General features: G+C 37.9%; 1 protein-coding gene across 1 annotated transcript in view; it reads right to left on the reverse strand.

Moving 5' to 3' along the window:
- Positions 1-7,351: 7,351 nt before the first annotated feature.
- dhx15 (DEAH (Asp-Glu-Ala-His) box helicase 15) overlaps positions 7,352-21,669 on the reverse strand; it is a 52,721-nt gene continuing 38,403 nt past the window's right edge. The window contains exons 9-14 of the mRNA XM_056462432.1: positions 21,353-21,461; positions 16,041-16,232; positions 13,587-13,709; positions 11,019-11,209; positions 9,657-9,826; positions 7,352-7,869 (exon numbers count right to left, since the gene is read on the reverse strand). Coding sequence (XP_056318407.1) covers positions 7,752-7,869; positions 9,657-9,826; positions 11,019-11,209; positions 13,587-13,709; positions 16,041-16,232; positions 21,353-21,461 — 903 coding nt within the window. The 3' untranslated portion in view covers positions 7,352-7,751. The remainder of the gene's footprint in view (positions 7,870-9,656; positions 9,827-11,018; positions 11,210-13,586; positions 13,710-16,040; positions 16,233-21,352; positions 21,462-21,669) is intronic.

Consider the following 21,669-nt stretch of genomic DNA (forward strand, 5'->3'; position numbering starts at 1 on the left):
TGTTTCCAACTCAAATCAAACGCGACAACGCACGAACTGTTCGCTCAAATCTCAAAAAAAAAATCATGCGAGCGCCGAAATCATGTCACATTCGCCGCGCGCATGTAGTTCAATAACAGAAAGTTGATCGGCTATTGTATGTTGGCTATTGGCTATTGTTTTGCCTCTGTGAAAATCAGCGCACGCCCAAACAGAAACTCCTATTATTATGCAAAACCTTCCCTCTTTCCCTCCCCCGACACTCCCACCTAAACAGAGCTGGACACACCCCCTTTAATGACTTTTTCTAAACTAGAAATGTGAAAACATCCTGTTATGACAGGGGGTTTCGTGGCCCTTGAAGAAGATTTTTATTTACTAAACCTATATGAAGACACATTTAATTGGGTGAGTGGAGGGCCCTACGAATCTGCCATTATATATCTTTGAAAACAGGTGATAAGTTAAGGCAAAGGGGTCATAAAAGAGCATGAGAGAGGACTTGGGGATGCATTGAGAACCATCTGTGTCAGAAAGGCATGAAATGTATACAACACATGCTGAAACGGTCATGTATATTTGAAAAGACACACTGTATGGGAGAGAAGAGTCCAGTTTAGATGTTTGAAACATGGATACTAGCCATGATTACCAAATGTGAACTGTATGTGGAAAAACGGTGATGATTATATTAGATCTGTACATTATAAGGGCCAACAAGAAGAGGGGTCTTTAAATAGTGGTCAGAAAGGAGTAGGAGCTAGGCCTGTTGAACAAGTAAACAGCTGTGAAAACAAACACAAAGGTAGGAGGAAGCAAGAATAAAGGCGATAGCAATTTTGAGGGACACTGGATTGTCCTGGAGTGAGACTAGAGATGGGTCTGCTTATGGACGTCTCTGCTTTTTGGGGATATATTCCAATGAAGTATATTCTTCTGATATTCATAACCCCAGTCTGAGCTTGATTCATTAAGAGAAAAGCCAGAAACCACAACAGCCTTTAAATGATTTAAGCAAATGGCTGCAATATAATAAAGAGTGGAAATTTAAAGGGGGTCCGAATACTTTCCATATCCACTGTATTATTCAATTCCACTGTATCACAATACGTTCAACGCAATCTTTTACAACAAATACAAGACAAAGAGTTTCATCATAATAAGATGAGACAGCCAAAAATTTCAGGTTTTGCTTCCAGTGTCCAGTCCAGTAAGAGACCGAGGAGGGGGGAAAAAAAAGTAATGATTTTTTCTAGGGTAATTATGCTGGGAAGGATCAATTGGAAACACTCAGTATGACAAAAACCCCTTCCCCTCTAGATCAATTGCACATAATTTCTAGATCAGCTCAAACTAATGTGTTTTCTATTGGCTTCAGCGAACCACGCTAATCTCTGGCACAATTTCACGGTTACATGTGCGCTCGCGAGTAGAAAGCCGTCTATTTAAAAACTTGGGGCTGAACCATTTTTTTCCCCCTCAGTTGGAAAAGATCAAAATAAACATGCTAATCTCCGCCATTTGCATATTTTTGCGCACGTGGTAGCCTTGATGTGAAACTCTCATCTTACCCCTCCTCTCCGCCCATGTTCTTTTGAAAAACTTCAATTGAGGGCAAATGCTAACTTAAGGTCGCTTTTGAAGTTTTTTCGCATCTCCCCTCACGTGTCACCTTCAGAAATGGCTCATCCCCTCCGTCTCCTCCGCAGAACCGTGCTATATAATGCCATAGGTGGAAAAAAAAAAATGGATTTGGTCTTCATCTACGACTAATGGATTAATATGGAAATAGAACAAAAAGACCCCCTGGGTGCCGTGTTCGCTCTTATCGAAAGTGCAGCAAAACACAACAATGAAACTTTCAAGTCTCAGGGCCAAGGGGAAAGGCATTGCCGTGGATTAATAAGACATTGCCTTGTGTACGAAGAAAAAAAGTGAAACAAACGCCCGTGCTCTTTCAGAAGACACTTGAAATGAGAATTTGCCCATTATTGAGATCATTCTTTCATCTGTCAGGAGTGTTTAAGCTGGTGGTGATGGTTTGGGTTAATGAAATCTCTACTAGAATGCAATGATAAACAGATGACAGGGAAAGTTTGACCACCGGCGAGTACTTTAGCTGACCTCCGCCTACAGAAAGAGGTTTTTTAAGGCTAAAATGCAAAGCTCAGCTCTACACAGCTGTTATTTTCACGCTTCAGCAAGCCAACAGTTGGGGAACCACTAGACTAGCGAACGAAAGCTGGAAAAGTTGCTCACAATGCCTATATAAAATTGAGCATTGCATAACTAGCGACAAAACATTGAGGTATTTGAGAAATAAAGCATCTATCGTGATGTGCATCCACTTGAAATGGTCCTGAAATGAGGGGGAAAAAAGTAGGACTGCATGATTTTGCTCTTTGGGAACTGATTGGATAGTTGAAAGATGGCCTTTGCTAATAAACTGAAGGAAGACTGACGAATGGACGAATTCGGAGCAAAAAAATGAGACACTCACTGATAGCATCGCCGCTAAAATAGTGTTAGTCCTGCCCTAAAGAACTGATTGCTCTGCCCTAAAAAACTGATAGCCTGACCCTAAATGATAGCCCAACCCTAACAAACTATTAGCCCCGCCCTAAAGGACTAATAGCTCCGGCTTAAATAATGATAGTCCTGCCCTAAAGATTGATAGCTCTGCCCTAAAGGAATGATAGCTCTTCCCTTAAAGCTGCGGTCACACTTGGCTTTTCCTCCCATAGACTTCCATTCATACGCAAACGAATACGTCAGACCGGAAACGCGGGGTCATGCGTCGAGTTTCGCATGTTGCTGCGGTGCAAAGTTCAAGCTTGGTGAACTCTGACCTGCGAAATCGCATCACTTGGCTGCATGAGACCAATCAAGGATCAAAACAGGACCTCTCTGGGCAGAAAAATAAAACATGAAGCAATCACTCGCTTTTTTAAATGTCTAATAAGCCTGTTTAACCCCGCCCCTTTTCGCAGCGCCGCACGACAGAATTTCGCACACACTAAGCCCAGTGTGACCGCAGCTTAATGGAACGATAGCCCAACCCTAATGGACTGATAGTTCCACCCTAAATGAATGATAGCTCCTGCCCTAAAGGACTGACAGCCCCACCCTAAAGGACTGATAGCTCCGCCCTAAATGAATGATAGCTCCGCCCTAAATGATAGTCCTGCCCTAAAGGTTGATAGCTCCGCCCTAAAGGACTTCTAGAAACGCCCTAAATTAATGATAGCCCCGCCCTAACTAATGATAGTTCTGCCCTAAAGACTGATAGCTCCGCCCTAAAGGAATGATAGCCCACCCCTAAAGGACTGCTAGCACCGCCCTAAATGACTGACAGTTCTTCCCTAAAAGATGATTGACCCGTCCTAAAGCACTGATAACTCTGCCATAAATGACTGATAGCCCTGGCCTAAAGGACTGATAGTTCTTCCCCAAAAAAATGATAACCCCACCCTAAAGGAATTGCATGTGACTATAAGTGAAGAGAAGTTATTTCGAGGGGGGTGGAAGGTTATAGTATTCGATTGAAGTTTATGAGGGCAAATTAATTTTTACAAAACTATGAATTAAACAGATACACTGAAAAAAAGTGCTGCATGCAAAACTGTTGCAAACAAATTAAATTTAACAATGTTCAACCTAATTTGTTTGTTTAAATTCAGCCCAAATTGTTTACAACCTCTTAACGTACAAAAATTGAGTAAATCCAAGGAATCATCTTTAAATAATTTTTTTTCAGTATACATCATTAATTATAATAATAATAATAATAACTACTAGTTTTAATAACTCATTTCTAATAACTGATTTATTTTATCTTTGTCATGATGATCAAGACACTTCTATACAGCTTAAAGTGACATTTAAAGGGTTAACTAGGGTAATTAGGTTAACTAGGCAGGTTAGGGTAATTAGGCAAGTTATTGTATAACGATGGTTTGTTCTGTAGACTATCGAAAACAAATATTGCTTAAAGGGGCTAATAATATTGAGCCTAAAATGGTTCCTAAAAAAATTAAAACTGCTTTTATTCTAGCTGAAATAAAACAAATAAAACTTTCTCCAGAAGAAAAAATATTATCGGACATACTGTTTAAAATTCCTTGCTCTGTTAAACATCATTTATGAAATAATTGAAAGAGAAAGAAATAATAATAATTCACAGGGGGGTGAATAAATTTGACTTCAACTGTATATCAAGTAATTCTTTAAACTGGCTGCATGGAGATTGGAAGTTGAATTTTTTTTTCCACCCTTAAATTCTCAATTGGATTGAGATCTCTTGGACCTCAACATCGTGCAGCTTCATCTCCACACTTGGGTCACTGTCCTGGAAAATAAATCATCTCCTGAGTCGCAGGTGTCACAAAGCGCACTGGATTTTCCTCCAGGATTCACCAATGTTTTGCTGCATTGACTTCGCCACACTTCACGCTCGAGATGGTGCGTTTCTGATGATGCACATCGACTGGCGAACACCGTTTATTTTGATGGCCCAAAGCTCAATTTTGGAGACTCCTCTTCTTCCATCTGGCTTCAGACTCTTCCTCTTGCCTTCTGGCAAACAGTAGCGAAATGTCACATGACATTTTCAGCAGTGCTTTCTGTCACTCTTCCATAAAGCTGTGACTGGTGAAGCTCCCAGACGCCAGTTGTTGTTGTTTCTACACTTTCTTCAATTGTAACCACTCGAGCTTAAGCATCCTTCATCGGTCTTCGGTGTACTTCTTGCATGGCCAAATCCATCTCCAGGTACATTGGCAGCCATGTTTTTCCATTCCCTAATGATTGATTGATCTGTATTCCAAATGCAAGAGAAAAGCCCTTCGATGTAGTCCTCTTCGATTTCATTTCAGATTCTGACTGAAGAGATGGAGCCTTCCATACACTAAAAAAAGTGTTCCATACTCCAAAAAAAATGATGGGTTCCACACAATTCCTTCATGTTGCCCAAAAACAAATCGATTAAGTTAACTTAATTGTTTTATGCCCACTTAATTTGTAAAAATGATCAAGTTTTTCCAAAAAAAGTGGTTTAGAATGGTGTTATTTTAACTCATTCAATTAGTAAAGTAGTAAAAGTCATTTTTAAATGTATTTAGAGGCTTTATTTAGTTAATTTTTATATTAGAAAACATGATCGAAAAGCATTTACTTTATCATAATTGATCATTTAGATCAGGGGTCACCAATCTGGGTCCTGGAGGGCCGGTGTCCCTGCTCCAACTTGCCTCAAGACACCTGCCTGGGTGTTTCAAGTATACTTAGTAAGACCTTGATTAGCTTGTTCAGGTGTGTTTGATTAGGGTCGGAGCTAAAATCTGCAGGACACCGGACCTCCAGGAACAAGTTTGGTGACCTCTGATTTAGATACTGATATCAACCATTGCAACTTTAATAGTAAATATTCTGAATGTTTACTTTCAGTTCCATTTTAATTTACATGTTTAAGCATTTATTTTATACTTCATTAAATGTAGTTTGATGACAGAAACGGTTAATTTTGGCCTTTTTATATTTCAGATTCTGTCTAAAAGAGAAGGAGCTTTCTATATTAAGATAATAGGGACAGTATAATAATCAAGGACTTTTGCTGTCATAGCATGGCTGCAGGAGGGGCAAAGCAGCAAAGTTCCTTAATTAATACACCAGAATGAGAGAATAGTTCCTAGCCATATCAACCTAGAATATAGCAACTTTTCATTATTTTTGGTCAGTCTAAGTGCACAATGTGACTACAGAACTGTCAAGCGTTAAATAGGAGAATTATCAAAACTCTTTGGTCATTTTTGATGCTAATGGTCTAATCCAGGGATCACCAAACTTGTTCCTGGAGGGCCGGTGTCCGGCAGATTTTAGCTCCAACCCTAATCAAACACACCTGAACAAGTTAATCAAGGTCTTACTAGGTATACTTGAAACATCCAAGCAGGTGTCTTGAGCCAAGTTGGAGCTAAATCCTGCAGGGACACCGGCTCTCCTGGACCGAGATTGGTGACCCCTGGTCTAATCTGATTCAATGATCCATGCTAAGCTAAGCTAAAAGGGCTCCCGCCAGACCCGGAGATCATCTGAATGGATAAAAACTGGTCAAGTCCAGTTATTATAACCCTAGAGAAGCATATTTTGCAAAAAAAAATAAATAAATAAAAAATGGGAGTGTATAGCTTTAACTGCATAGGCATGAGTAGACTTGCGCAGTTTACGTCCTAATGTATGTAATCTGAAGGAATGCATGTTTATACAGCACATTTACCACCGCATACCCAAATCACTTTACAATCACACTGCAAAAAATGTTTTCTGTATGAGTTTCTAGTCCAAATATCTAAAAATTCTTAAATCAAGAAGCATTTAAGGCCAGTTAAACTAATGTCTTATATGAAGAGATAATATGCCAAAATTGATAGCGTTTTCCCTTAAAACAAGCTAAATAACCTGCCAATGAGGGAAGCAAGATAATCTTAAATCAAAAGGAAAAACATGATTATTTTGCTTACCCCTTTGGGCATCGCTTTAGGGGAAAACTCACTTAATTCTGGCATATTAGTCCTTAATACAACACAATATGTATTGCTGATCTAGAACAGTGTTTACCAACCCTGTTCCTGGAGGCACACCCACAGTACATATTTTGGATGTCTCCCTTTTCTGACCCATTAACTTCAGGTGTTGGAGTCTCTTCTGATGTTATGATAAGTTGATTCAGGTGTGTTTGATTAGGGAGAGGTTGAAAATGTGTACTGTTGGTGTGCCTTCAGGAACAGGGTTGGGAAACATGGATCTAGAAAATGCTCCTTGATTTAAGAATCGACACATCTGGACTACAAATCTAGGTAAGATCTTTTGCACCATGTAAGACTGTCTTTAGGCATGGCCCGGTATAAGATTCTGACGGTATGATATAAATATCACGGTTTCACGGTATTGTGATTATTGCTCTAAAATATATTCTTTTTAAACGTCTGGGTAAAAAACAAATCCTTCTCCCCCTTTGTTTGGGGGAACATTGAAAACATTTTGGAGCAGTAAACATGTCAGGCTAAATAATTCTAATGAATCTCTGACTTCTGCTGTCTGCATTTGTCTCAAAAACACTGATTTTTTTACCAGTTAAAACAGCATCATTGGATATCTTTTCTGGAGTTACTGCTGTCCTAAAAAACAACAACAAAAAAAAATGTAAATACAAAGTCTTACACATACCTTAGGAACGGTATAGCTGAAAATTGATGGTTTTAAAACCTTGATTTTTCCAAACCGCGGTATACCTTGAACACTGTTATCGCCCCATGCCCAGTCTTCTCACCAGAACAAAACAGAACAGCACGCATGAACATAACTTAAGCTCAACTGATATCAAGGTTTGTTTTTATTATTGAAGTAAAAGCTCCGTTACAGAATAAACAGGGACTTTTCTACTCAATAACATAGCAGGAAGTTCTCAATGTCAATAAGGAATGTCAACATCCACATGAATGCTCATGCAAAAAAACAGTTGATGGTGGTATCCCTGTTAAGCATTTGCTCCCAAATGATTACTCTGTGCCTGTAGTGACCAATTCACAAATATGCCTTCATCATCAGGTGCCTGAAACGCACGGCGGAGCTCGAGAGCGAAGAGTTATAAAAAAATAATTATATCTTGACGACAAATCAAAAGAAAACGAAACAGACCTAATGACGATGTGTGACGACTTCAGAAGCATTGCACAGCGCATACTGAATTCAAAACATACAGTCCGTACACCGCTTCAATATTGAGAGTACTCCTTGGTTTGAAGTTTAGCCACGATACGCTCCAGTTGCCTCTTAGCCTCGCATTGAGGGAAGTTGCTCATCTCGTAGTATTGTGGAGCAATTTTCACCAGCCTGCAGGATGAGAAGACATGCAAAATGTTTACTCTACTATCTTCATTTGTGGGGCTGTTTACACCTGGTCAACTTCATGCATTTTCTGTGATATCTGATTTGTGAAAACGTTTGTTTTTACATTTAGCCACTTACATTTGTCTGTCAAATTATTAGCCTTATGGCTTGTTTCAACTGACTGGTATGGTACAGTTCGGTTTGGTACGGGTCACCTTTATCAGGCTTGCGTTTCCACTAACAAGGGTACCCTTTAGATGGGCGTGGTGTATGACAGAAAGTTTCAGTCGACGTCATTCTCACTCGAGGAAATGTCTACAATAAAGCTGTACGGGTCACTTACATATCATATGAGAAGCACTTCTCACACAACAGATGCTTCATACACATAAATACTTGTGTAGAAATGATTATTACTAACTTTACCATGAACATGAGTTGATTATAACTGCAGATCAATGACAGTGCGAAACAGACTACTGTAACGTCTGTAATTATATTAAATAACTAAATAAATGAACATATATAAACACATTCAGCCCCTTACAGTCTCTGATATGTTACCAACTACAGAAGAACTACACACAGCAGACATTTAGTCAGTATTTAGGTTCAAAAACAACACAAAATATAGCCTACAGTCAGTGCAAACCTCTCATCTGTGTCTGTAATCTTCAGCAGCACATGTAGCCTCTGTTAGAGAGTAATTCCCTCATTCCCGGTTCATATTAGTCCAAAATGTGGAGATAATAAGTTAGTTAAACATGGCATTTTGTTCATGTTTGCTGAAAAATAATGTGCTCTTTTTTCCGGCTTCTCCTTTGTTTTTTCGCGCTTCTCTCGCGTTTGTCAGTGTCTGACAGGATCGGGTTTCAAAAGCACGTCAATAATCAAGTGCAGGTTATTATCATCAGCTCAAGAAGTTTGTTATTTCAGATATAATGTTAGACGCGCGCGAGCGCTAGCAAGAAAGCGAAACCGCTCGCGCCTCAGACTGGCTCGTAAAAAACTACGGGGCACAGGGTAAATCTGCTCTTCTTCTTGGATTTGTGGCTGTTCATCAAGACGACGACAAGGTTTGTTTGAGCCCAGATCGACCATGGCTCGTTATTATATGTATTTATAATTCTGCTAAAATCTCACGCTGTGTAATTCAAACATGGCGGGTTTTTTGTTTTCATTCTGGCTTGTTGCGTAAGCGAATGACGTATCTCTGTAAACCAGCGTTCAGCTGCGCGTGTGGCTCCGCCTTTTGGTACCCTTTCTCGTGTTTGGTACCCTTTCGAAAGGGTGCCGAAAAAGTGGTACGGTACGGTTCGCCTTTTTGACAGTGGAAACGGCCATAAAAGCGTACCGAACAGTACCGTACCACTCAGTGGAAACAGGCCATTACTATGATTTTTTTTTTCTGAAAAAAAGTGCTGAAGAAAGTCCCATTCAAAAAAATACTCAACATGGGATCAAATTTTCACCTTTACCAACACCACCCCGCCCGCCCTCCATTGGCTCTTCACCTAATCCAACATCAAAGTGTCAACGAACTTTAGCTTCTAGGTAAAACATATTTAGCAATGTGTTGAAAATCTTTCTGTTAAACAAAAATTGGGGGAAAAAATATAAAGGAGGGTTAATAATTCAGACTTTTACTGTATATCTCAAATGCATTTCAGACGGCATTTATCCTTTTTTTTTTTTTTTAATTTTTTCAAAACACATGAAGCGACCAGGTGTAAACATCCCTGTGCAAAAACAATGCATAAATCAACGCATTTGCATGTGTTCGAGCTTACCATTCGGGCTTTATATCAGTGCAGGTGCGGATGTAGTTCTTGGTGGTCAGCACAAACTCGTTGTAAAGCACCCACTCGGGCTTGTGGTCCAGTACGGTGGACGGGTGCAACTGGACCACCTGGTTGTCCTTCACTGTAAGATAGTGGCCGGTGCGCTCCAGGTGAGCAACCTGATAACACCAGACACGCAAATGAACAAATAAATCAACCAAACTCGGGTGTTGCTTCAGGCGGCGTGAGGATGTCGAGATTAACCCATGCAATCAGTCTCAATAAACGGCCCACTCAAACAGAGACGTCGGCAACAGAACGCTGGGTAATTCCTACAAGCAAGGTGCAGATTTGTCTTAGCAGCAAAGGTTAATGTTGACAAATATTTCAAAATTAAAGGAGTAACTCAACTAGTCAGGTCGCTTGTTTCAGGCCTTTGATAAAACTCTAGTTTATTTTTCGACAGGCGTGGGACCAAAATTGCCTTGATTTCTTGTATGCGATTAAATGGTCACACTTTGACAGAAAGCAGTGCATTACATTATCAAGCTTGAGTGATTCTGGATTGCCAACAGACATGGTTTCCAGAAATCAAGTTTAAAACTAAATGTGCTGTAGGTTGGAATTAAACACTACACTGAATTTAAAGCTTTTAAGTAATTGGATCACTCAATGCATGACTATAAAGACATTTATTCTATTATCTTTTCTTTAGTTCAGTACAACACCTAACTGCAAGATTTGATTACACTGTTACTAGGGTTGCACAATGTAATGCATTGTTATCGCAGTAATAGTATATGCAATATGCATAATCGCAGACGTGTGAGAAATGACATTTATTTTATGCATTGGTTGTTTAATTCAGACAGAAGGCAGATGTATTGTAGGTTAGACTTAAACTAGACTGACTTTTAAGCTTTTAAGCAATAGGATCAACTCATTGCATGACTATAATGGCATTTATTCGATTATCTTTTCCTCCGTTCAGTACAATACCCAACTGTAGATTTGATTACATTGTTTCTAGGACTGGGCATAACATATTATTGTGATAATTGTTGTTTTAGCAATAGCATACGCAATATATGCATCACAGACATGTGATAAATTACAATTACTTTATGCATTGGTTGTTTAATTCAGACAGAAATCAAGAAACTAGATGTACTGTAGGTTGGAATTAAAAAGTAGACTGATTTAAAAAATATAAAAAATAAAACCAAATAAATCTCTTACGGGAGACTTTAACCTTGGTATCTGTGCTGATCTATATCCACAAACTGATGCATTACACCCTGAAGTAAAGCGAAAACAATACAAAGCAACCTGCAACTAAATATATTATAAATTTCTGGCATATTTACAGACCTGCATGAAGAAGCCGGTGACCAGAGCGCGGCGGATGTTGATGTAATAGTCTCGGCTGGTGAACTCTGTGCTGCGTCGGGGTAAGTTGAACCGGTCCATGATCCGAGAAAGCTGCTGCCGCACATTATCAGCCGACATCAGCGAGCGGTAGTTGATGAAGTTATCGTAGCACCACTGCACCGACTCGTGGTCTTAAAACAGAATGGTTTACACATTAAAAACAGGTTAGGAGAGCATCATTCAATGCAGATCAGCAATGCAAAATCATCTTCAAAGTGTGCAGCTTAACTAAATGACAGACTGGGAAATTTTCAAGCTGCTGCCTTCTAAGGTGAACTCTGTCATTTCTGCTGCACTCGAGTCAAATGGTTGAGTAAATGTTGTCAGGACGTTCAAACAAAGAGAAGTGTGACTCAGAAACACAACGTTTATGCTTTGTTTAGGGTATCAGATTACAAATGGCTTGTTGCTGTCCATTATGGAGCCAGATCGGTCTCAAAAATAACACATTGGTAAACTCATCCATGCACAACACGATTCACATTTACAAAATTCAATTCGTAAATTAAAAACTATTCATAAATACGGGAATTCAATTAAGGCTGATTTATACTTCTGCATCAAGCGCACGCTTATGCTCCGGTGCAGCCTTTGAGCAGCCACATAGCCCTCGCCGTGGCTGATGTCGACGTGCACCTCTCAAAAACTGTACCTACACATCGCAACGACGCGTAGCGCAAGCTCTGTGATTGGTCTGCATGGTAGCGCTGACAAGCCTGGGCGGTGCTGAGAGCCGCGAGCCCAACAGAGTGAGTGTTTACAAGTGATTTTTTCCCATGAAGGAGCTCTAGATGTATTGTGTTTACCTTATGATTAAAGTTGTTGCACATACGCCAGTTTCCGCCTCTGAATAAGCGAGTTTTAACTACTTTTAGCGTTCAGAAAAAAACGCCCACGAAGAAACTCGACACAGAGGAACATAAAAACCTACTGCCAGCTAGTGTTTCAGAAGTGTTATTGTAGAGCAACACAAACAGCACGCAGAAGTATATATGCACAACTATGCATATAGGGAGGCACCATGGGTCACGCCGATCGCTCAATGCAGAAGTATAAATGAGCCTTTAGTAAATTAAAAAGACTATTTGTGAATTTAAATAAAAAGCATAAACATTTCCCCAAATCATTTGGATGAGAGCATTTATGTGTTTTTTAATTTACGAATTGGATTTGCAAATTTTTGAACTGCGCTTTAAATTTACAAACTCAATTTTGTAAATAAGAATTGTACATGAATTTTATTTTGTAAATGGACTATTTTTTAAGATCCATGAGGCTCCATTATCAATCTACAGTAGTCAACATTTGAAGTGGACCAAAAAAAACAAGTCAAAATTGTCCCAAGACAAGTATGGATGTTGTTCAATAGTTTTAGGACAAGTTTGATAAAAGGTTATGATCCACTTCAAATCTACTTGACTACTGTATATTAAGCCGTGTCAACATCTAAAAAACCCCATCATGCATAAAGCAAAATAAAATGTCAGTACAATACATACATGTAAAGTGTTACCAAAAATGAGAGAAAAATATTGAGAGGAAACTGGCCACTGAATTATTTATTCACAAAATTAAATATGCAATTAAATATTTACTATATATTCACTTAATACGGGTTCAAAAAAACAACAATAGTAGAAAAATGTACTGAAAAAATATATGAATGTAGAGAGCATCTATTTCCTTATATTATCTACAGAGACAGAGATAGAGACAGAGAGAGAGATAGATCATATGTATTTAAAGATCACAAAAACATAAAAATACATTAAAATAATAAAAATAAATAATAAAATAAAATTTATAATAAAATAATAAATAAAAAACAAAATAATAATAAATAAAATAAATAATAAAAATAAAATATAAAAATAATAAAAGTAAAGATGGATGGATTAATGGATAAACTCTTTGTTCTACTGCATCATTCAAAGACTAAATATCTGTAACATTGCTAATTAAAATTGCTCTGATGCTTAAATGTATTTGGCTTTCTGTACGGACATATTAAAACAAAATTTGGAGCTTCACATCAACATTAAGAAACTTCCCATGCCTGTTATCTTGCTTCGCCTAAGCAAAGGCTACTGTAAAAGAGTGAGTGAAGTGAAAGAAACCTCATGGGATTTTGTAAGAAAATATGGATGCTGAAGTGAAGGATGAACCGCACTCCAGTCTGTGTCTTTCTGAACAGTTTTAATAGCGCACTGCCTCGCAGGCACTGAATTTGATGAAACAAATTATGGTTTTGGCCACCTACAAAAACAACCTGAAATTAGCTGTAATATATGTAGGCAATTAGGCTAATTAAAATTAGGGGAAGGAATCATGTCACATGGGCTCAAGCTGCAAGTGTGTGTGCGCATGTTTTTGTGACATATCAGGACACAAATGTGTATAATGACATCGGTATTACAATTAGATGGTGAATTATGAGGACATTGACTGTCCCCATAATTCACAAAAAACAAACGTGTGTGTGTGTGTGTGTGCATCATTTATACGTACTCTGTTTGAAGGCGTGGTAGACGTTGAGCAAGGTCAGGTGGTCCCCGTCGATGTGGGCGAACCTCATTTTGGACTCATCAGCAGCCTTCTTAGCTTCGGTGGGACGCACAAAGCACTGTGGGACTAAACAAGGTTGGTATGGGCCCCAACATAGCCGCCCATAGGGATGAGTCAAGCGTTCACCCAGACAGGACACAAGGCCTAGTTCTGAGGCTAGAGCACGGCACAGGGTACGGTACGCTACACCAAACGCACGGGGCGGGGGGGAGAGATGCTGCTCTGCCTTTCATTTGCCTTTCTGCAAGAAAGAGATTGCGGCTGTGGAAATGATGCTAAATCTGCGCTTTGGTAAGCCTCCAGTGGGGGTCGAGGTCACTCTCGCTTTAATGATGTTATTTGTGTCTGTTTAAAATACACGCAGGATAACTTTTACAATTAATTATTGCAAATGTACATAATCCCATTTAGTTGTATTACACATTTGTAGCCAAACAAATTAAAAGGTAACCAATATAATTAACTCAACATTGAACAACTAATGAATTAATTAGAATAACCATAGGGGTAATTTTGACTGTTCTCATACAGGACGTCATATTTATACTCAAAGCTTCTACTGAGACATTAAAATTGAGATTTGCATGTCTGTCGTCGTATTAAATGAAGTCATTACCCTAATAATACAATCTTTTTGGTGATACAGCTTACATATGTGTGGTTTGGTAACTAGACCATGCGTGAAGGTCCATGCCTCACTTTCATTTTCACTTTCTCAAGCAGAGGACAAGGTTTTTTTAAGCCACTGAATACTGATTTGAAAGATACGTCTGAAGTAAAGTTAGGTTTTGCTATCGGAACGTTTGTGTTTATTTTTACAGTAAGGCACTGAAATACATGCTCATTTTAATTATGGATATGTGGGTTTGTTTTTGACAAAGTTATTAAAATACAAAAATGTCAAAATGACCACCTCGGTAGTTCTAGTGTTAAAAATAAACACTATTTTATGACGAGCTGTTAAATTACTAGAAAATAATGTACACCTCAGGCCATAGTTTACACCTCAGGTGTACATTATTTTTAAATAATTCAATGGACTGAAGTAGATTACTCTGCTTATACTACAGCTAAAGACACTGTTCAGATGTCGTATTTCAAGACATTATCTTTCCCCAAACAACAGAGTAGGATTACTTCCTCACGCATCTCATCTAAAAGCTTTTATTTTGGTTTAAATATCGACAGCCATCGCTGTATAACATTTTAAATGCAAACATATTAGATATTTTATATTATATTTAGACATTCTTTCTTGAAGCTGTAACAGAAATGCCTCCATTGTAGGATGAATAAAAGTATTGAATTAAATGGCTGACACTATTCACACATTTCAAATAAAATTCAAATACATAAAAGTTAAGCTTTTCTGGGGCTTAAAGTTGATTTTTTCAATTGATTTTTAAATATGAAGAACTTTAAATGTTAAGTTTTAGGTTTTACTGAAATTGACTTTCAGGTTTAGTCAGGTCAGTTCTTATCTATAGCTGACACGACAATCCAACAACAATTTAAAGTGATGGATATTTTTCATGCAATTCAAATACATAAACCTAAACTTTAGGCTTTTTTGAGGGACTTATTGTTTATTTTATTTTGAAATAAAATGTTTAAATATGAAGAACTCGAGGTTTAAATGTTCAGGTTTTACTGGAATTGACTTTAGTCAGGTCAGTTCTGAAAGACAATGCCTGAATGTCTAAGTGCTAGTAAGCTAGCTTTTAAGCAACCATAACCTATATATATCTGCTCTCCCCCACCCCTCTGCATCACAGACATTAAACGGCTCAAGCACCATCCTGACCAGGCAGACTTACACTGTGACATTACGAGACATGGCTATTTGAAAGCACTTCCTCTGTGAATCGTTCTACATAATGGCTTCATCAAAGCAGATAAATATATAAGCAATCACTATAATTAACCTAAAAGTGTATATGCAGACACTTAAAGAGATAGTTCACCTAAAAATTAACATTAACTCATTATTTACTCACCCTTAAGTAGTTCCAAACCTTTATGAGTTTCTTTCTTCTGTCGAACACAAAAGAAGATATTTCAAAGAATGCTGGAAACCTGTAACCATTGACCTCCATAGTAAAAACTAAATAATTAAATAAATAAATACTATGGAAGTCAATGGTTACAGGTTTCCAGCTTTATTCAAAATATCTTCTTTAGTGTTTGAAACAAGTGGGTAAAGGAGAATATAATTACATTTTTGGGTGAACTGTCCCTTTAAACAGAAGACTAACACGTTTGGCCTGAGCATACGGAGCAAACTATTAACTGAAAACGAGTGAACTACAAATAATTAATGCATTATAAGATTAAATGAGGCTCTAATAATTCTTAGATGGTATGCAGGGTTCACGTGTGCACATGAGCATGTACTACCTGATAGCATAGCGGTGATGGAGAGGACTTCATTGGAGCAGTTGAAATCGCAGCTGGCGATGACCATCTTGGCCAGTTGGGGGTCGAGAGGGAATTCGGCCATCATGGAGCCCAGCTCTGTCAGGTCACCGTCGTCATTCAGCGCCGCAAGATAATTCAACAGCTCCAGGGCTCGCATCAGGGTCTCAGGAGCTAGATGAAGAGAGAGAAATATATATGTATAGAAATTTAAATTAAGTGATGAAGGCTTAAAGGGGACCTACTATTAAGCCCCTTTTCACAAGATGTAAACTAAGTCTCTGATGTCTCTAGAGCAGGGGTCACCAGTCTAAGTCCTGGAGGGCCGGTGTCCCTGCAGAGTTTAGCTCCAACTTGCCTTAACACACCTGCCTGGGTGTTTCAAGTATACCTAGTAAGACTTTGATTAGCTTGTTCAGGTGTGTTTGATTAGAGTTGGAGCTAAAATCTGTAGGTAAGCGGCCCTCCAGGAACAAGTTTGGTGACCCCTGCTCTAGAGTGTGTGTGGAGTTTCAGCTCAAAATACCACACATTTAATGTTTTATAACTCTTTGAAACTGACCCTTTTAGGCATTGATCCAAATTGTGCCATTTTGGAGCCTGTCGCTTTAAATTCAGATAAGATTGTGCTTTTTTCAGCATAAGGCAGAGCTAAAATGCCTGTGTGTCAGCACAGAGGCATATTCAAAATATAACTAACGTAATTATAAATAAATTGAATAAATTAATTTTTACTATTAGAGACCGGCTATATTCACACATTGTTGCCACACAACTGGGTTTAAACCCCTTATAAAAGTAAATTTTGCACAATAGGTCCTACATAAAGGTTAAATACATAAAGCAAAAACAATAAAAGCCTTTTTTGCTTGGATAGCTTCAATGATATGGCCTTTAAATTTTTTATTTTATATATATATATATATATTTTTTTTTTATTATATTATAATATTTTTTTATTGTAATATTATGCCAAAGGTACAAAAACTGGGATTGCATACAAATGGAAGAAAAAATAAATAAATAAATAAAATAAAAAGAGGAAAAAAAAAAACAAAAAAAAAACAAAGAACGGATGAAATACAGCGCGTGCGTGCGTGCGTGCGTGCGTGCGTGCATGTAAAAGTAACAGGGTGGACAGGTCAGAGTACATAAGAGAACAAATATATAAATATAAAATGCATCACAGTAGAAAATTATTAAAGGTCACACACATCAATAAATGAAGCAAATAACATAGTTAGATAAATAAAACAGATAGAAACCCGTCAGTGGTAAGGAATGACAAAGATAGCAATGTATTGAAACATAAAATTAGAGTAAAAAAGGCAACAGTTATAATAACGACAACAACAATTACAAGTACTACATCAACTACAGCAATTACTAATGCTACTACTACAGCAACTACTGCTGCTGCTACTACTACCACCACCACAACTACTGCTGCAACAACAACTACTGCTGCTGCTGCTACTACTACAACAACCACTACTGCTTCAACTACTACTACTACTGCTGCTACAACATCAACAACAACCACTACTTCTGCTGTTGCTTCTACTACAACTACTACTGCTACTACTACTACTACTACTACTACTACAACAACAACCACTACTGCTGCTGCTGCTACTACGACAACAACAACCACTACTGCTTCAACTACTACTACAACTGCTGCTTCAACAACTACCACTGCTGCTGCTTCAACTACTACTATTACTACTACTACTACTACTAAAACAACCACTATTACTAATGACTTGGTCATTCTAACTCCAGTCTTATAGGCTAATCACCCAGTGAATACTTCAGACTATCTTTGTTTGACATTCAATAATGTCAGCTCGCACACTAATAAAAATGATTATATATTATCAGATATAATAACACACAGGTTATAACTTGGTAATAGTTTGTTTTGTTTTTTACAAATCCCTATCCTAACCATGTGCATTTCGCTTTAGTTATCATGGTATAAAAAACACGCACAAAAGCAGCAAATGAAAGGCGTTTGCTCACAGAGAACTGAGAGTCCTTTGGACAACAAACTTTTAATTCAAGACAAAGGTGGCTAATTTTTCATCTGACATGCAAGCAGTTCCAAACAACAGCGCCACTAATTCAATTACAGGGAGGAACCTCTACTTAATGCATCAACACTGGTCACACACCAACAAATTCAATTACTGACCTTTGGCTCTAGAGAGTTTGGCTCTAATGACCAGTTGCATGTTAACTGAAAATTAGCATTGCCTAAGGTTTGGAGGAGTTTGCTGAATAAGATGAAAGACTGCGGCCGTCTTCATCAATGAGTCAGGAAAACTTGAAAAAAAAGTGCAGCGGTCAGTTTCTTATTATGAACGAGTATTGATCTCGTATATCAGACATACTTTTTCCATTTGTTTTGAAAGGACCCAGCATTACTCGTGCTCAAGCAAGTTAAAATTAAGCACCGCGGTGAACCGGTCTGGAAAAAAGTAATTTACACACAACGGACACCACATCAGGAATAAAGCACAGAAGAGAACGTGTTGATGTGTTAACTGAAGGCAAAATCAATGAGGGCAAAAGCTAAAGGTACATTAAAGCGAGGAAAGTAGAAGTGAGCATTTGGCAAATGTCAACAGGCAAATCGTTTCCATCGGCTTACAGATCCCTGCTGTTTTTCCATTTGGCTTCTAGTGTTTCTGGCTGAACGCATGCTTACTAAACACAGGTCAACACATGGACAGGCCATAAGCTAAGCTTCTCTGGCAATGGAAAACTAGATTTGTCAAACATTAATGGTAGCATGTTCATTTGCATCATCAAAATGTCTGCAATTCCCACAGGGCTAAAAATTAACCTGTTTTCTTTGTAGCACCGGTGCTCCTAACTTCAAAAATTTAGTCGCACCCACCAAAAATTGAGCACAGTTACTACACATTTTATATTAACAGATTTATTGCATTTGAAAGAAACACTAATCTAAACTAACAAACAAACAAATATCTGCATGGGCTCACCGGCCCTGCATGCATTGCTTGACATGAATAAGATGAACTAAGTTAACGATAATAACTGCGCTGTTCTCAAGGATATAACGTATTATTTGCATACGTCATCTTAATAGCATTGATGGTCTTTTCATGAGCTGCAATATTAGTTTCATCTCAGTGAACGCATGCTCTTTAGTGATGAACGCTGTGTTGGTCGCACGACTGACAGCATCATGACGATTAAATGAAGGAATAAGTAGAACATCTCGTGCTTAAAATGTGTAACTATACATAACTATAAATAAAACTTCCACCGGCTTTACGGTGAATGCTTCAGTTATTTTCATGGTGCACTTTAACCACTGGAAGTCTTTTATCCACTCTTCGAAACGTGTAAATGCTGGATTGACATTCATTACATGATCACTAATCAGATGTGCCATTATTTGTAACTTTAGGTGGTTTCTACAACTAAATCTGTCAGTGTTGCTTTCATTCTCTCGTATCCAGAGCTTTACATTTTCACAGCTGAAGCTCCCTGTCATCGGAACTGAGTGATTGACAGCTGTTATTCACCAATACTTTTGCATTCTTCAGGCACAAAGCAGACCAAAGCAACCAAGTCCTGCCCCATGTAGCAATTTCACTTTAAAATACTTTTACAAATGTACATTTCTCAAACAAATCTCATCCAAAATGCAATAATAACAATTGTGAAAAGTTGCACTTTACAGCAAGGTTTCATTAGTTAATGCTAATGTATTTACTAACATGAAATAAGAGTAAACTATCCTTACAGGATTTATGAATGACAGAATCTCCAGACATTTTTTGCTATTTCCTGCAGTAAGCAGATCTAATTTCTAATTTAAATATGCAATTCCAAATCGTATATTTCAAAATTGATCAAAAAAGGTTTATTTATGAATATGATGACATATAGCCTATATTCATGAGGTGCAAGCAACATTTCCAAGTTAATGGATAGGCTACTTTATGATAATACTTTACATTTAAGTACAGCAGTTTTCTCTTCACTTTAACATAAACCTACCATTTCCTTTTAAATGCACATTTTAATTTAAACGTTGATGTTTTATTTTGTTTGGGTTTTTATATATAAGCACATTACTGTGTTAATGTTCAAACTATTTATAATGTTTAAAGTGGCTGACAATAATAAATACTCTTAATAATAGGAATTAATCTGCCTCGTTTTTTTTTAATAATAATTTTTTTCGAGGTTTTCACCTTTAATATACAGGACAGTAGAGATTATTGACAGGAAAGCATGGGGAGCAGATAGAGAGGGAAGGGTCAGCATAGGACCGCGAGGTGGGAATCGAACTCGGGTCGCCGTGAGCACCAGAGTGCATGTGTCGACGCACTAACCACTACACCGCTGGCGCAGACAATCTGCCTCGTTTTTGAACTGTGCAGAGCTGTAGCTGCTTTATTGTGCCTACTACACCACTGTATTTCAATACTAGTCATTATGGTGGTACTTGGAGAGACTATTTTTTTTTCTCTGAGCTGGTAACGTAATGACAAGTTTGAGAACCACTGATTTAACGTTTACAATACAAAACAATTAGATCCACAAAGCAAGTCTCTCATATATCTACTAAAAGATAGAAAATATTATAAACTGTATTGTAAATAAATCACATGAACATTTACTGAAATTAACATAAAAACTGAATAAATATTTACACGAGTAAATAATCAAATTCAATGATGGATAAAAATCTGTGGGTTTCTACGCACACAGATTCCGTTTGGACTCAATCATAGTTCAATATTTACTAAATGCATTATAAAAATACAAAATTGTACTTGTTAGGATTAATGCACAGTGAGTTAAGAAATAATAGTGAACTATATTCATTAACTAACATTAACAGACAAATAAACAATGTAATAAATGCATTGTTCATGTTAGTACACACATTAACATTAACAGATCCTTATAGTAAAGTGTTACTGCATCTAGTTTGGCAGTCAAATGTTTCAGCATGTCAAAAAAAAAAAACAAGATTTAACAAGAGAGAGAATATTTAGGGCGAATTTTGTGATCTTTAAGGTTGCAAACCTTTCGGAAGGGCCGATGAGCCAATCACATGGAAACGTTCCAGTCGTTAACGCTTACAAGTATGGCCATCATGAAGTTTTAATGAACGTCCGCGTCAGACTTCATATCGCATTAAAGCAATTACACGATCAAAGAAAGTCTACTTGTCTGCTAAGGAGAGACGTTTGCCGCCTTAACACTGAACACAACTCTGAGGAATGATCCAGAAAATTCCATACCTGGTGGATCCATGAAGTCAAAGTGCACAAGGTCATCGATACCAAGCTTCTTGAGCTGTAGCACCACGGAGCCCAGATTCGACCGGAGAATCTCAGGGTAGGTGTTATCCTGACAGGAGAAAGGAAAAGGAATTAGCTGATGTTCTCTGGTAATACCTTTAAGCTGCGAATATTCAAACTTGAGTTGACAAAAGCACTTGCGATGTTGTCTACAAATGCAGTCTCCTTGTAACAGAACTACCAAAGACTTTACGTTCATCTGTGGATTGACTAATAAGTGTTCAACCAATTTGACCGGTGTCAAAAGGACAATTGAG

The sequence above is a fragment of the Danio aesculapii genome, chromosome 7 (genome assembly GCF_903798145.1).
Source record: "Danio aesculapii chromosome 7, fDanAes4.1, whole genome shotgun sequence".
Lineage (NCBI taxonomy): Eukaryota > Metazoa > Chordata > Actinopteri > Cypriniformes > Danionidae > Danio > Danio aesculapii.